This window comes from Bison bison, unplaced genomic scaffold (assembly GCF_000754665.1).
Source record: "Bison bison bison isolate TAMUID 2011002044 unplaced genomic scaffold, Bison_UMD1.0 scf7180017864132, whole genome shotgun sequence".
NCBI classification, from domain to species: Eukaryota; Metazoa; Chordata; class Mammalia; order Artiodactyla; family Bovidae; genus Bison; species Bison bison.
The window spans coordinates 1,191,645-1,209,704 of record NW_011494704.1 but is presented as its reverse complement, the minus strand read 5'-3'; the positions used below and the strand labels follow the sequence as shown (position 1 = coordinate 1,209,704).

General features: G+C 40.7%; 1 protein-coding gene across 1 annotated transcript in view; it reads left to right on the top strand.

Annotated features, from left to right (window-relative positions):
• The window catches only part of STX7 (syntaxin 7), a 55,299-nt gene that overhangs the window by 469 nt on the left and 36,770 nt on the right, over positions 1 to 18,060 (top strand). The window contains exon 2 of the mRNA XM_010839687.1: positions 9,415 to 9,565. Coding sequence (XP_010837989.1) covers positions 9,481 to 9,565 — 85 coding nt within the window. The 5' untranslated portion in view covers positions 9,415 to 9,480. The remainder of the gene's footprint in view (positions 1 to 9,414; positions 9,566 to 18,060) is intronic.

Genomic DNA, 18,060 nt, shown 5'->3' with positions numbered 1-18,060 from the left:
GCCTCGGGCTGGACACCAGTTGACCTCTTCCTCTTTTTAACGCACAGATTTAGAAAACGCGCTTTAAAGTTCTCCTCTCGAATACAGAACAACTGAAGACATATATTTCTGTAGTAAAGGAGCCGTCTGTTTATTCGAAGGCTCATCGTGGTTGGTTTTCGGTTTGGCAAGGAGTTTGACATGCAGCCTTTCTTTGATCTTTTCAGTGCAGGAAAGTGTTAGTCGCTCTTTCGTGTCCGACTCTTGTGCGACCCCACGAACTCTAGCCCGTCAGGCTCCTCTGTCCGTGGAATTTTCCAGGCAGGAATACTGAAGTGGGTTGCCATTCCCTTCTCCAGGGGATCTGCCCGACCCAGGGATCGAACCCACGTCTCCTGCATTGTAGGCAGATTCTTTACCATCTGAGTACCTGCCCTTAATTGGCTTGCAGAAAGCCCTTTGCAGGTACAGAAAATATACCAGGATGCCTCCCTACCCCGCCCCTCTTGTTTTTTAGGTTGTTACTTTCCTTAAATTCAGACAAAAGAAAAAAATGCCCTTCCAGTCATATGCTGTGTATTTTTTTCCCTCTCAAGTTTCTTACATTTGCTTGGCTCTTGTAGACACATGCTAAATTTTGTTTAATTCAGATCAACATATTCTGACCATAATTATATATCATTAAAGCTTGCACAGCATCTGGAAGAAAAGAAAATGGTTATGAAATGCTGTGCTGTTCAGTGATATTGGAGTGAACGTTTCTTCAGGAGTTGTCCTGATCACCGCCCCCACCCGCCCAGGGCAGAGACTTACAGTAGTGTTAAACTGTGTGTTGTGATGTGGACAGGCCTCTGCTTTGCAGGCTGCTTTGAGAAGTTTGTCCCAGACTTTTGACTGGTTAAGAATTATGCTTTAGTTCAGATTTTCTGAAGAAGTTAACATGATACCATGTTAACTCAGTAACATGTACATTTTTCTTCAGATATCTTACTTCTGCTGTTCCTGATCTCAAAATCAGTCTGAATTTTGATTATGATCTCAAACTTTAGCCAGGGGCTGCTGGTTAAAAAATAAATCGTATAGAACACCTGCAGTAAGTCTGAGTAAAGTTTGCTGTAATTCCATTAAATTTGAAAGCTTAGTGCATGAAAGAGTGAAAAATAATTCTTGGTATTGTGGACCAAACCGAGTTGTATGATAATTTAACGGATGGAGGAGCTGAGCTAACAAATGCAGTTCGTGCAGCTTATGTTGACAGTGCTCATGCTTGTAGTAGAGTGATGACCCTCACATCTGTGGAACATCTCCTGTGGCCCCAGCACTTGTGAATTCCACAAGACTGGCAGACTTGCCTCTCTCATCTCCATATTCCGGAGGTAGGAATAGACAATAAATGATGTACTGACTAGATCATTTTAAATGATGTTTAGCACTGTGATGCAGTAGGTTAAATCAGCAGAGTGGCAGAATGGTGACTTTGCACTTCAGATCACAGTAACTGTAGAATACTTCTCCAGCCATGTGATGCGACTTTCTGGGAGAAAAAGAGCAAGTCACCGAGGGAGGAGGCGGGGGCCATGGGATGAGCCCTCCAGGGAGAGGAAATACCGTGGAGCAGTGGCCCAAGTCAGCGATAAGCCTGGGACATCCTGGATCTGAAAGAAAGCCCTTGAGTTCACTGTCTTGGCAGTGGTTATATTAACCCTCAGACTGGGTATGTGTTCTTAGGAAATAGGTACATTTATTTTACAAATATTTATTAAGCATTTATTATATATACAGATACTTAAAGTAGAGCAGTCTATGCAGTAGACCAAAAAAAAAAAAAAAACAAAAAACCACCAAAAACAAACAAAATAAACCTGCCCTTCTGGGAGCTTATTTTTGGAGCACAGGTTGGAGGAAAGTACTGCTGATGCTCACTGTTAAGAAAGTGAAGCTGACTATAAACTATTTCTATTGCTTTATCCACACTGAATTTACAGAGCATGACCTTTATGTTAATGGGAATTTTAAGAATTCTGCACTGCATCCTGTAGTAACTAGGAATAATGTTTGATGCTCAAGATTCCTTTTAAAAATCCCCTTTGTTCTTTTATTTGTGCTCTTTAGAAACAGTCTTAAGATTCTCAGTACAAATATTGCACTTTGATCCTCTCTTCCCATCTTTCCCTTTGTAATGTTTATATATCCTCATACAATGCTAATTTTTGAGATGTTTGGTGAATACTGTTCAGCAGAACTTTGCTGAAATGGAAATGTTCCATCCGTGAGCTGTCCAAGCCAGTGGCCACACATGTGCGAACACTTGATAGTGCTAGTTTAGATAATGAGGTACAGTTATTCTGAGCCATAAAACTAGGAATTCTGAATGGCCTTTCAGAAGTATACAGCGTGAGTTCTTTGGTGCATTTTAGCTCTGGGCTACGTGCTGGATGGAGAGTGAACATGCAAAGCAGACCTCAGAATAACTTGGTTGATGTAGCCTGTGTGCAAAGATCATACACTTTTAAATCAGTTTATAGTTACCTGTGTATGTATTTCTATGTATTTTATAATATAGTTGGTTGTTTGAATCCTTTATTTCTCATAGCTCATCATCAGGAGAGCCAATCACTGTTGTCTTTTAGATATCACTATGAGCTTTGGCCACCTCATGTGAAGAGTTGACTCATTGGAAAAGACTCTGATGCTAGGAGGGGTTGAGGGCAGGAGGAGAAGGGGACGACAGAGGATGAGATGGCTGCATGGCATCACTGACTCGATGAATGTGAATCTGAGTGAACTCCGGGAGTTGGTGATGGACAGGGAGGCCTGGCGTGCTGCGATTCATGGGGTTGCAAAGAGTCAAACACGACTGAGCAACTGAACTGAACTGAACTGAACTGATGAGCAGATGAGCAGAATAAGAGAAGATAAGGAAGCTATGCAGCCGTGTTACCTTGATTCATCATGAAGTCACCCCAGGCCTATTTCCCCATCTTCCTTGAGTTTAGCCAGATTTCATACAGGGTCTGCAGAAAGGTGGTAAATTTGGTGTTTCTGAATTGAGTGGGCTCACCTGTCCTTAATTTTGTTGTACAGGGCAGCAACAACATGGTTTTGTGTTTTAAAAATATAGTAGGCTTTAAGATTTAGTTTCAAATTTTAGTTCTTTTCTTACATTAAGTGTGTTGCTTATTCTCATTATGCCTCAGTTTCTTCGTGTAAAAAATCATAATTATTGTCGTACCTATCTCCGTAGGCTTGATGGAAGAATCAACTGAGAAAATAAACATGGAAGTCCTAAACACAATGCTTAGAAAATAATGTTAGCGATAATCTTGTTGAGTTTTTCCTTCCCTCCCATCGATCACAGTTTCTTTTCATTCTTAGCTCAGCACTGAGCCAAGAGCCTCAGCACTGCGCCCTTCCTCTGAGGAAATGCAGCCAGTCCAGCAGTGGCGACCCTTTTGGATGAATGACACTTAGTTGTCTCACCAGCAGAGCTTCCTCAAATGCAGGCGCTTAAGTAAAGGGATGAGGAACACTGGTAGTTTGTAGCTATTTGGTTGATTCTCTAAAGAGCAGAAAAGGAGACCATAAAAGAAAACAGTGAGAAGGCTTATCCTAGGCTTATTGAGTCTTGAGGGTTAAGGTTAATGCTACCATGAAGTGGCAGTCCATGGGACTCAGTGATCATACTCCCCACTCTGGGGGAGAAAGCGGGCCTCAGCTAATCCTGTGGTCAGGTGGTCCTGAGGCAGGGAAGGTGGTTATGATCTGTTGATGTTGCTCCTGCAGATGCAAGAGCGGAGCTTTCCTTTTCTTCTGTGTGGAGTAGGAAAGCTCTTGGTCCCTGGATGTGCATTATCTCATTTGGATCCTGGCCTCAGGCCCAAATGTTAAGTGTCTTCCTCAAAGTAGAGACTTCCCATTTTTGCCAGTGCCACTGGCAGCTGAAAGGCAGTTAGTGAGTTCCTGCAGCTTCAAAGACATAGAGACACTACAGAGAGTGAAGAGTGTGACTTGGAGACGTGGATGTGAGACTCATTTGTTTGTGTGTGGACGGAAGAGCACCCCCAAGAGAGTACATAAAGAAGAAAGAGGAACATGTTCTCATCAAGTGTGTTTGTGTAGGCCGTGAGCCTAGTTGATAGAGGGAAAGGAGAAAGAAGGATATCAGTGAGCCAGGAGGACGTTGCCCCTGTCTGTACAGTAAAATATTATTTGGCAGTGAACAGGGAGGGAGAAGGCAATGGTAACCCACTCCAATGTTCTTGGCTTGAGAATCCCAGGGACAGGGGAGCCTGGTGGGCTGCAGTCTGTGGGGTAGCACAGAATCTGACACAACTGAAGCAACTTAACAACAGCAGCAGCAGTGAACAGGAGGGAAGAATCGATACATGCTGCAACATGAATGGGCCTTGAAAACATGCTGAGAAAAAGAAATCAGTCACAAAAAGAACACATTGTATGTTTCCTTTAATATGAAATGTACAGAACTGGCAAGCCTGTAAAGACATAAAATAGATGAGTGGTGGCCTGCAGCTTAGGAACTTGTTCAGAAATGGGGAGTCACTGCTAATGGGTATCAGCTTTATTTGCGGGGTAAGGAAATGTTCTAGCAGTGATGTCGTGGTTGCACAACTTTTTATTATGAGTGTTTAAAGACACCATTGGATAGTGCACTTTAAATGGGTGAGTGTATGCTCTGTGAATTGTATCTAAGTAAAGCTGTTGTGCTCAGTTTCATCCAGCTCTTTGGACTGCAGTCCACTAGGCACCTCTGTTCATCGCATTCAGGCAAGAATACTGGAGTGGGTTACCATTTCCTTCTCCAGGTAATCTTCCTGACCCAGGGATTAAACCCGCATTTCCTGTGTCTCTTGCATTGGCAGGTAGAATCTTTACTCACTGAACCATCAGGGAAGCCCTTTTCAACCCCCAAGTTCTTATTGGGGGAAAAAAGATGCAAATTTTAAAGATCTAGTTGGTGTTTTGTAGGCAACTTGGGATAGTGTTGATCTCGCTGAATCCCAGATCCAGTGTAGGTTGGGTCCTCAGCTCTTCAGGTGGCTGCAAGCCCAAGTCCAAGGCTACCTGGGAGTAATCTTATTCCTGCTGCCCTGCTGCAGTGGTTCTACTGTTTGAGTAGAAGTTTGATTTACCCTTTTGTGAAATTGGTTTTGGGTCTCTTTCAATTACTTAGTGAAGTCCAAAGGGCTCAGAATAGAGAAACTGGACCTGTCAATCAGGGAGAGAGAATGGAGAGCATCTAAAACCTCCCAGGGATTCAAGGGTGGCCTCGACACAGCAGAGCACAAGCATGGCCCCAGTACTATTTTTTCTGTCACAGCCGTTCCACTGTTGTACTTCCTACCAGCACCAACCATTAGATCAAAGACACATATTTCCTTGTGGTCTCTTCCCTCCTGATTACCAGAAATCTCCAGTGGGTTCTTCTTGCAACATATTCAAACCAAACCTAGCATCCAGAGCCCACCCTCTTCTGTGACATCAGTTTTATGGGGCAGCAGGGACAGGTAGCGGAGCAGGCAATGGCACCCCACTCCAGTACTCTTGCCTGGAAAATCCCATGGACGGAGTGTCCATGGGGTCGCTAAGAGACACGACTGAGCGACTTCACTTTCACTTTTCACTTTCATGCATTGGAGAAGGAAATGGCAACCCACTCTAGTGCTCTTGCTTGGAGAATCCCAGGGACGGGGGAGCCTGGTGGGCTGCCGTCTGTGGGGTCACACAGTCAGACATGACTGAAGCGACTTAGCAGCAGCAGCAGCAAGGACAGGTAGTGTTAGAATCAGAACCCTGGAATTGAATCCCACCTCTGCCTAGTGGGTCGTTTGGGGTACCTTTCCAGTTACTTAATCTTCATATGCCACAGTTTGCTCATTGGTAAAGCCAGGTTTATTTGTCACTACCTAAAGGGGAGAACTTGAAAATTAAATTAGACAGTCTATGTGAAATGGTTTTCATTTCACAGATGTGCAGTAAATGTTAGGCCATTGCACCTTTTCCTTCTCTGAGTCATCTCCTGCTTACCCGACCATGACGCATCTGATCCAGGGTTGACCGTAGATTTCCCCTTCCTTTGGTAACTGACACACTGCCTTCATACTGTCCACGGGATCTGGGTCTGTCTGCCTCAGCTTCATGTCTTTGCCTTTGTTGTTTTTCATATAGTCATACTCAGGTATCCAAGTCTTACACCTGAGTTTCATAAATTCTTTTTAGAGAAGAGTGATAGTCATGTTTCCTTTTCCCTATCCCTATCACTTTTGCCCAGCACATGACTTTCTACTGATCAACCCACCCACCAGCAGAGATAGGATTCAGTTCCAGGATTCTGGTTCTAAAGCTGCCCATCCTTGCTGCCCCCTAAAACTAATGTCACAGAAGAGGGCAGGCTTGTATTGCTTTCATTGTTTTATATTATTAACTTTATCATTCTTGTAAATGGCAGACTTGATTTGAGCATTCTTTGGTATTGCCTTTCTTTGGAATTGGAATGAAAACTGGCCTTTTCCAGTCCTGTGGCCACTGCTGAGTTTTCCAAATTTGCTGGCATATTGAGTGCAGCACTTTCACAGCATCATCTTTCAGAATTTGAAATAGCTCAAGTGGAATTCATCACCTCCATTAGCTTTGTTTATAGTGATGCTTTTTGAGGCCCACTTGACTTCACATTCCAGGACGTCTGGCTCTAGGTGAGTGATCACACCATCATGATTATCTGGGTCGTGAAGATCTTTTCTGTATAGTTCTGTGTATTCTTACCATCTTCATTCCAATTCCAAAGAAAGGCAGTGCCAAAGAATGCTCAAACTACCGCACAATTGTACTCATCTCACACGCTAATCCTGGAGAAGGGATAGGCTACCCACTCCAGTATTCTCGCTTGGAGAATTCCATGGACTGTATAGCCTATGGGGTCGCAAAGAGTCAGACACAACTGAGCAACTTTCACTTCACTCACACACTAGTAAAATAATGCTCAAAATTCTCCAAGCTAGGCTTCAACAGTACGTGAACTGTGAACTTCCAGATGTTCAAGCTGGACTTAAAAAGGCAGAGGAACCAGATATCAAATTGCCAACATCCACTGGATCATCGAAAAAGCAAGAGAGTTCCAGAAAAATGTCTACTTCTGCTTTATTGACTATACCAAAGCCTTTGACTGTGTGGATCACAACAAACTGTGGAAAATTGTGAAAGTGATGGGAATACCAGACCACCTGACCTGCCTCTTGAGAAACCTGTATACAGGTCAGGAAGCAACAGTTAGAACTGAACATGGAACAATAGACTGGTTCCAAATAGGAAAAGGAGTACGTCAAGGCTGTATATTGTCACCCTGCTTATTTAGCCTAAATTCTGAGTACATCATGAGAAGCGCTGGGCTGGATGAAGCACAAGCTGGAATCAAGATTGCTGGGAGAAATATAAATCACCTCAGATATGCAGATGACACCACTTTTATGGCAGAAAGCAAAGAAGAACTAAAGAGCCTCTTGAAAAAGTGAAAGAGGAGAGTGAAAAAGTTGGCTCTAAACTCAACATTCAGAAAACTAAGATCATGGCATCTGGTCCCATCACTTCATGGGAAATAGATGGGGAAACAGTGGAAACAGTGAGAGACTTTATTTTTCTGGGCTCCAAAATCACTGCAGATGGTGACTGCAGCCATGAATTAAAAGATGCTTGCTCCTTGGAACAAAGATTATGACCAACCTAGACAGCATATTAAAAAGCAGAGATATTACTTTGCCAGCAAAGCTTTGTCTAGTCAAAGCTATGGTTTTTCCAGTAGTTATGTATGGATATGAGAGTTGGACTATAACGAAAGCTGAGCACCGAAAAATTGATGCTTTTGAACTGTGGTGTTAGAGAAGACTCTTGAGAATCCTCTGGACAGCAAGGAGATCCAACCAGTCCATCCTAAAAGAAATCAGACCTGATTATTTATTGGAAGGACTGATGCTGAAGCTGAAACTCCAATATTAGGGCCACGTGATGCGAAGAACTGACTCATTTGAAAAGACCCTGATGCTGGGAAAGATTGAAGGTGGGAGGAGAAGGGGATGACAGAGGATGAGATGGTTGGATGGCATCACCATCTCAACAGACATGAGTCTGAGTAAACTCCAGGAGTTGGTGATGGACAGGGAGGCCTGGCCTGCTGCAGTCCATGGGGTTGCGAAGAGTCGGACACAGCTGAGTGACTGAACTGAACTGGTTCAAGCAGATGCTTTCTCTTGATTGTTTTGTTTGCTTGTTCGCAGCTCCCCAGGGCCTAATGTAATGTAGGCTGTGTAGCAGAGTCAGTTAGCATGCTGACTGCCTGCACCTTTACAGTGTTCTGAGCATACTCCATGAAAAGATAGTTCAGGAGTAGTTGAAATTCTTTGCTGTGCATAGTCCTATCCACAGGGACACTCCTTTTTATCCTTTTCCCCTAACTATGACTGATGTGTGGTATGAACTGAAGAAGAACAGACCTTCATTTTACCTGCTTCCTGTGGCAGCTGCCCCACTTAGCTTCCTGTTCTAAGATACTGGCTTCCACAGCAGAATTCTCCTTACTCTTTCAGGGGAATGTGCATGTGATGGGCCTTTTACAGGGTTTATTTCCTTTTTTCTTAACTTTTTGGCTCTGCTCTTTCAAATTGAACCTTTTTTCCCATTAAAATCAGAGACCCATTAGTGAGCTGTTCCTGTGTTAAGTTAAATGAGATAAAATGAAATTTCTGGGGAAAGCCTGAAATGGGTGTGCCATATAATTCATAATTGAATTCCTCTTCTCTGCCAGGAATTATTTTAAATGTTGGAGAAAGAAGCATAAATAGTATGTGGACCCTGGCCTATAGTTGCTCACAGTTTAGTTAAGAAGGAAATATACAAATGGTTAAAATGATACACAGAAAAGGCACTTGCTAAGTCATCCTTTGCGAGATCAAAGATGTTTCCAAAGGGAATGGACAATTTGAACCTTATTTTCTTTAACATGTTTAATTCAGTTCTGTCCTATAAAGTCCATTTTTAAGAATATCAACATGTGAGTTTTACTCTTTGAAGAGTTCCTTTGCTAAATTTCAACCCTGTTAGGTACATCAAATTTGTAAAATGTATCTGAAACTCCAGTACTTTGGCCACCTCATGCGAAGAGTTGACTCACTGGAAAAGACTCTGATGCTGGGAGGGATTGGGGGCAGGAAGAAAAGGGGACGACAGAGGATGAGATGGCTGGATGGCATCACCGACTCGATGGACGTGAGTTTGAGTGAACTCTGGGAGTTGGTGATGGACAGGGAGGCCTGGCGTGCGGCGATTCATGGGGTCACTAAGAGTCGGGCATGACTGAGCAACTGAACTGAACTGAAGGAGTAACTTTAAAATAGGTATAACTTGTGACTTTTCTTTTATGTTATTTAGGTGACTGCTGAGAAAACTGCACTGCTCACCAACAGCTGATGAAATTAGCGAACAAGCAAAGCAACCATGTCTTACACTCCAGGTGTTGGTGGTGACCCCGCCCAGTTGGCCCAGCGTATCTCTTCCAACATCCAGAAGATCACACAATGCTGTGAGTTGAGTTTTAAATTGACTTCACTATTTGTTGTCAGTTCTTCATGAGAACTTGGTGGAGATTCAGAAATGGACAACTAGTGTTCCTCCAAGAAGAGATTCTCTTTAGAATGAATGTAAGAAATAATTACGTTAGAAGAGATAACCCTTAACTGCATTTTTCTGTAGTGTGTTAGGCAGCTAATAAATGTTCATTAATGAAAGATTTACAGATGTAGATACCAAGGTTTGCTTTAAAACTATGTGATTCTAGATGAGATCTGATGAAATCTCATAGCTTTGGAACTTGGAAGCACTTTCAAATTTTAGGAACTTTTGTTTATTAAAAATAAAATCTGACTGGATATGATTTAGGTTAATTTTGTCAGGGTAAATGTGTAGTATATTATTAAGGACAGGGATGAACTAAAGCGGGGGTATTGTTATCTCCTGAGGCAGATGTAGAAGATAACTCGATTCCCCACAAATTATCCTTTGCTGTACTTGTCAAAGACGGAATACTAGAAAACTAGTTTAATGTGGCATATTGTTAGGAATTATTACTTCTCAGAGTATATATAATAATTTTTTTTTTAAAAATCACAGATCTGATCTATAGGCTTATTTGACTTTTTGTTTCTGAATCACAGCTAATCCTATACCTGGATCATTCTAGTCATTTTGCAATCAGTATTTTGGTCGTCCAGACTTACCTAAACTCTTTCAGGATATATTAACCTACATAGTTGTATTTTTCAGCCTACTTCGTTAAGGCTACTCTGTTTGCCAGAGTGCTGACACACTGGAACATCTGAAATGTTTTCAGATGACCAACTGTGTTTCTGTAATCATTAACTTCCCAACAGTTATTACTCTACCTGAAAGATTGAAGTGAGATATTAGTGTGTTTTGGAGTCAAAGGGAGTAAATTAGATTACAGATGATTCTAAAAAAGTGCTGCTGTGCTCAGCAGTGTAAGGTAACTCATATTCCGATTTGGAGTAACTCTAGTTTTCTTTGGCTGTTCTTGGAGGAGCAAGGAAGGGAATGGCGTGGAGGTCCCACCTTATCCCCGAGAGTCCGTAGGATCGGTGCACTGACGGTTGTTCCAGTTTGTCCAGGGGCACCAGTGTTGGCTCCACCTTGCTCTTCTGGCTGCAGATCTGTTCTCGTAGTTAACTAAAAGGGCCTCTCCTTTCTGTGGCTCCCTGACTGCTGATTAGAAATAATGCTAGTCTGCCTCAGGCTACCTGTGGGAAGATAAAGAGAGTTTATAATTTTAATTTGCATATGTGGAAAATCAGGACCTTTATCCAAGAAGGGAGGCCAGGAGGTCTTTTTCCATAGGATAGGATTGGTATCTTATGTTGGGAAAGCTAAATGGCGTCAGGAATTCTGGGAAGAAGATGGGAATGACTGTAGTGCCCAGAGATTACAGAAGCAGTGTGCACTTAGTGGTATGAAGGATGCATGGATGGGAAATGGTGTGTGAGCTTGAACTGGAAGGAAGATAGAGTTAACTTCAGTTAGGTCAAGCTCCCTCAGAAAGAGATCGGTTTATGAGGTAAATTGGACCAGAGTTGCATACTCATGGCATGGTTGATAGCTAAATATGTGACTACATTGTGGTTTGGGGCAGTCTTGGAGTATGTGGAAGGGTGAAGAGAAGACCTGAAACTCTTGTTTTTAATAGCCTTGTGAAGAGCCGTTAAAGAGACTGGGACTGTTCAACTCTGGGAAGGTACAGTCACCACCTTCAGATATTTGAAGCACTATCTTGTCTGAAACACAAGGAATATACCTGCTTGATCATAGAGTTCTCCACAGATGAACAGAGCCACAGTAGTCAGTCTTCAGCTTACGAAGGAGTAAGGGCATTTGAGCAATCCTAGTTGTTTAGAGATAGAATTGTCTACCTCAGAAGCAGTGCAGTTCTGAGCAGCATATCGTGGTAAGATATTTCTCAGATCTGTTACTCAGAGTTTTAGATACCTGAATAATGGTTCAGACTGAGTGACTTTAAAGTTTTGATATTAAGTCTTTATTCATTCAGCAAATAATTTATTGAGCCCCAACTGCTTGCTCGTCACTGTTTAAGACCCTGGGTATCCAGCAGTAAACAAGATCCAAACGGTCCTGTTCTGTAGTTTCCAGTGTGAGGAGAAACCAGTGGTTTTTGTTTTTTTGTTTTTTTTAATTAATGAGCAACTTAATTTCCCATGAAGGAAAAAAAATAATGAGAGTGATGTGAGAGCAGGTGATTAGGGAGAAGCTACCTTAGCTTAGAGAATCCTCTGAATGCAGAAGAGGAGGGGCTGATAGTGAGAAGATACTGGGGAAGAGCAATTAGTTGGAAGCCTGCTAACAGCTGGAAAACTACTAACAGCTGGTAGTTTTAAAAAGCAGTACAGAGCTTAGGGTGTTCAGAAAACAGGAAAAAAAGAAAAATCCAGTGTGGCTGATGCACAGCACTTGAGGCAAGAGTGGCAAGAGACAGAACTGGGAGAGGAGGCCAGTCAGGTCACCTAGAGCTGTGGAGGCCATGTGAGGCCTTGTGGAGCTTAGATTTCAGTCCAAGAGGCAGGGAAGAGACACAATCAGATCTGCACGTTGGAAAGATTACTTTGGCTGCTGCTTAGTAAATAGACTTTGAGGAAATAGAAAGAGGACACCCTGGCTATGGCAGGGTTTTGAAGAGAGAGGTGTTGCCTTGCCCCAGAGTGGTAGCTGGGGAGGTGGCGAGAAGTGCTGGATGTACTGTGGAGGCACAGACAGCAGGACTTGTAATGCTTGGGGTGGGGTGGGGGCGAGAGGGAGAGAGGAGATCTGGGTGATGCCATGGTTTTTGCATTGAGCAGCCAAGTGGATGCTGGTGAATATGTACTAAGATGGGAAGAACAACGGTTCAGGAGATGTGGGAGAATTTTGTTTTGGCCAAGTAAATTTTGAGGTGTCTTTTAAACATCTAAATGGAGGTGTCAAACATCTAGTTTAGATATATGAGTTTGGAGACCAGAGTGGCATCAGAATACAAATGATATTTTAAACTATAAATCTAAAATAATCACATAGAAGGGAGTAGAATTCAGAGGGCTGGAGCATTAAAAAAAAATGTAGATGTTGGGAAAGCAAGGAGAAAACAGCATAGTCAGGGAAGGAATGACCATTATGTTAAGAAGAAAATCAATCTCTGCTGGGGAAATTAAAAAGAGTGTTTTAAGGATGGGTGAGGCATCATGTGTCTAATGTTGCCAAGACATCGAATAAGATGAAAACAGAGAATTGAATCTGGCAAACTAGTGACTTTGAAAGAATAAATCCCTGGATATATTCCAGGGATGAAAAACTGGTTCAGTCTCCGCAGATCAGACCATGTGATGCATACAGTGCATTAACAAAATGAAGGATAAAAATCATATGATCGTTTCAGTAAATAGAGAAAAAACATTTGACGGAATTTAACATCCATTTATGATAAACTCTCAACAAAGATGGGTATGGAGGGAACTTACTTCAACATAGTAACATCCATAGTAACAAGCCTGCAGCTAACATCATACTCAATGGTGAAAAGCTAAAAAGCTTTTCCTCCAAGATCAGGAACCAGCATAAGGATACCCATTATTGCCATTTTCATTCAAAAGTATTGGAAATCCTGGACAGAGCATTAGGCAAGAAAAATAAATAGAAGACTTCCAAATTGGAAAGGAAGAAGTAAAACTCACTATTTGCAGATGACATGATAAATATATATAGAAAACCCTGAAGACTCCATCAAAAAACTAGTATGACTAATAAAATATAGAACTAATATAAACAAATTTAGTGATGTTGCAGGTTATAAAATCAATACTCAAAATCCGTTGTGTTTCTATACACTAAAAACAAATTATCAGAAAGAGAAATTAAGAAAATCCCATTTACAATTGTATCAGAAGGGAATAAATTTAACCAGGGATATATATTGAAAAATACCAGACATTAAGAAAAGAAATTGAAGGAGACACATGTAAATGGAGAGCTATTCCATGCTTATGGATAAGAACACTTAATATTATGTCCATATTATCCAATGTAATCTACAAATTCAGTGTAATCCCTATCAAAATTACAATGGTATTTTTCATAGAATAAACAATCTTAACATTTATATTGCAAAACATCCTGAATAACCAAAACAATCTTGGGGAAAAAAAAAAAGCTGGAGTAATCACACTCTCTGATTTCAAAGTATTACAGAGCTATAGCAATTAAAACGGTAAGGTATTGGTATTAAAAACAGACACATAGGTCAATGAAAAAGAATGGAGGGTCCAGAAATAAACCCATGTATATATTATCAATTAATTTACAATAAAGCCAAAAATATACAGTACAAAAAGGAGTCTCTTCAATAAATTGTGTTGGGAAAACTGAACAGACACATGGAAGAGAATGAAACAGGACCACTATCTTACACTAATACGCAAAAATTAACTCAGAATGGTATAGACTTGAACATAAGGCCTGAACTACACAACTCCTAGAAGAAAACATAGGTGGTGAGCTCCTTCATATAGGTCTCAGCAATGATTTTTTAAATTTGACAACAAAAGTGAAACCTACAAAAGCAAACATATGTGGGACTATATCAAACTAAACCGCATAGCAAAGGAAACCAAAAAGACAAGAAATAACAGGTGTTGATGAGGATGTGGAGAAAAGGGAACCCTTATGCACTGTCTGTGGGAATGTAAATTGGTGCTACCACTATGGAAAACTGTATTGGAGGTTCCTCAAAAAATGAAAAGTAGAGTTACCACTGTGCTGTTGTGTTAGTCACTCAGTCATACCTAATGCTTTGTGACCTCATGGGCTGTAGCCTGCCAGGCTCCTCTGTCTATGGCATTCTCCAGGCAATAATATTGGAGTGGGTTGCCATTTCCTCCTCCACGGGATCTTCCCAACCCAGAGATCAAAGCCTAGCCTCCCATATTGCAGGCAGACTCTTTACCGTTTGATCCGCCAGGGATTCCCATATGATCCAGCAGTTCTACATTTGGATTTTTATCCAAAGAAAACAGAAATGCTAGCTTGAAAGTGTGTCTCACTCCCATGTTCATTACAGCTTTGTTTACAATAGCCAAGGTATGAAGCAACCTGTGTCCATTGATGGCTGAATGGATAAAGATGATGTGGTGGATAGATAGATATACACAGTGGAACATTATTCAGCCATTAAAAAAAACCCGAAATCTTGCCATTTGTGACCACATGGATAGACCTCAAGTGCACTGTATTAGGTCAGAGAAGGGGGCAATTACTGTATGATCTTTATTGCATGTGAAATTAAAAAAAAAAAAAAAAACTCAAACCAAACAACCCCTAAACTTCTGCATATGGAGAATAGATTGGTGGTTGTCAGGGGTGAGGGGTGGAAGAAATCAGTCAAGGGGGTCAAAAGGTAAAAAAAAAATATATATATATATATTTAACTAAAAAGAAGATGGTTCACAGATTTGGAAAATTCAAAAAAAAAAAAGAAAGGCAGTGTCCTATCCATGTTCCTTGTGTAGATGGAGAAAAGGAGGCAAAAGGACTGACCTGTTCCACTTAAAGGGACTTCCCAGCACCCTCTCACCTCTGTGTATATTACTGACCAGAACTGAGAGTCACATGGCTACTGCCAGGAAGGCCGAAAGCATCTTTTAGCTGGATTGCAGTGCGCTCACTAAAAATGGGGATTGCTCCATTTGAGAGAAAAGGGATAAATAAATCAATTATTTAGGAGGCAACTAGTAGATCCTACCATAGAAATACAAAGATGATCAAAGAAAAGGTGCATTTTTTTCCTACTATACAAGGGAGATTCTGGTGAGAGTATACTTGTGAAAGAATTGTCTTTGAAGGTGAGAGACTATGGGGAATGGACCACTGATAAGTGGTTTGCCTTTTTATCCACTGTGCACATTTGTTGCAAAGTGTGGTGTGGACTCGAAATTTGATGGGTAAAGATGGAAAGTTTCTGAGTTCTGAACAAAATAGGAGGCACAGGCACCAGATAGGTAGTGAGAGAGAAAGCTGTTAGAAGTTTATGGAAAGAAGAGAAAGTAAACTTCTTGAAGTTTTGACAGTTGAAAGAATGAGTGTACCAGGGAAGCAGAGGAAGGTTGTCTTTTTTAAATTCTAAGATTAAATGTTTAAATGATGGGAAGTTTAGATTTCAGTAGAGCAAGTTACTGCTAAAAATCTAACCTACCATCAAGTGTGCATTACTGATAAGGGCTCTGCAGAAATCACATGGAAGTGAAAGGGAGAAGTGTGAAATTTCAGTTCACTTTTTCCCCCATCTGGTAATGCTAATAATATTGAACGTGATTGAGTAAGATGATACTTTGCACCCCATTTAGGTGCTTCTCTTCACACTACATTTGCATCTTTTGAATTTGTGTCAGTACAAATTATCTAATTTTACAGAAGAAATCAGAAGATGCTGTAAGTAAGGAAATATCCTCATATTTAGAATATGTACATCTATTCAACTGAAGCTAAAGTCTTCCTGAGGATTGCAGTGGGAATTTTATTATTAATTATCATATTAATTTTGATTAAGATCAATGAAAACATATAAAATACTAAATTGTATGGTTTAATTTATACCAAAAAAAAAATATTGAGTTGTATGGTTTAATTTATACCAAAAATAGCAGTCAAAAGGCTTAATTCTTGGAGGAACCCCAAAATAACATTTCATAAAATTGGAATTTTGTGAGTTTTCAAAACAGTATTCTGGCAGTCCTGTTTTGCAAAATGTAGGGTAGAGGAAACAAAATGTTTTTAAACTTAAGTAGGTTTTTTTTCCCTCCCTATTAAGCTACTTTTTGTTACAAATAATCTCTAGTCTTGTTGATTTGCTTTACTCATGATGTATTTAAACCACATTACAATAATATAATTTATATTAAGCATAAAATATTTAAATATTCTAAATATGTAAATGTAAAATATGTTAGAAATTAAATTATGTTAAAATAATATCACTTTCTAAGTATATGCAGTAAATAGATTTAATAAACTAGAACTTTATTAGAGATTTCTCTGTGGAGCATTTAAAATGATTAAGAACCTGTTTTTATCCTAAGGGAGAAAGTGTTCTGTTGACTGTGAGTCAGCAAGGTGTTTGTGCTCCATTTTGACAGTATTCTCTATCTCTGGCCTTAACACGGAATTAAATCTTTCTTAGTGCAGTGTTCTAGGCAACCATTCCCAATAGACTGAAGTTGACGTACAAATAAAACCGATTGTTATCCAAAGACCAGAAGATCATAGTGCGTCAAAGACATGCTTAGATTTAGTTCTCAAACTTTAGATTTAGTTCTCAAGTTATTTTTTTAAACAGTACTATTTTCATTAACAGAATGAGGAAGGGAGATATACACTCGTTTACCCTTTAACATCTGTATTTTGTTTGGGACATCCTACCTGTGACATCCGGGACAAGGATAAGCAAGTCTCTGTGGGTTGAAAAGGCTTGAGCCTACTATATGAGGTGAACCAGAAGAGGGTGTTTCACAGGGCTCCTTCATCCTGGTGCAAACACACACAATTCAGAGAAGGACTCAGGACACGTGGAACACACAGAAAGAATGCATGTTTTTGAAAGAAACAGATAAATATATTGACATCCCGTCACATAATTAAAGACTTTTTTTAATTTTAAAAAATAGAAGTATTTTATACACACACACGTATATATAGAGAGTTGTTATAGAAATTATTTAACTATATGCAGAGTACATCATAGAAACACTGGGCTGGAAGAAGCACAATCTGGAATCAAGATTGCCGGGAGAAATATCAATAACCTCAGATATGCAGATGACACCACCCTTATGGCAGAAAGTGAAGAGGAACTAAGAAGTCTCTTGACGAAAGTGAAAGAGGAGAGTGAAAAAGTTGGCTTAAAGCTCAACATTCAGAAAACAAAGATCATGGCATCTGGTCCCATCCCTTCATGGGAAATAGATGGGGAAACAGTGGAAACAGTGTCTGACTTTATTTTTGGGGGCTCCAAAATCATGGCAGATGGTGAAATTAAAAGATGCTTACTCCTTGGAAGGAAAGTTATAACTAACCTAGATAGCATATTAAAAAGCAGAGATATTACTTTGACAACAAAGGTCCGTCTAGTCAAGGCTGTGGTTTTTCCAGTAGTCATGTATGGATGTGAGAGTTGGACTGTGAAGAAAGCTGAACTCTGAAGAATTGATGCTTTTGAGCTGTGGTTAAGGAAAAGACTCTTGAGAGTCCCTTGGACTGCAAGGAGATCCAACCAGTCCATTCTAAAGGAGATCAGTCCTGGGTATTCATTGGAAGGACTGATGCTGAGGCTGAAACTCCAATACTTTGGCCACCTCATGCGAAGAGTTGACTCATTGGAAAAGACCCTGATGCTGGGAGGGATTGGGGGCAGGAGGAGAAGGGGACGACAGAGGATGAGATGGCTGGATGGCATCACCGACTCAATGGACATGA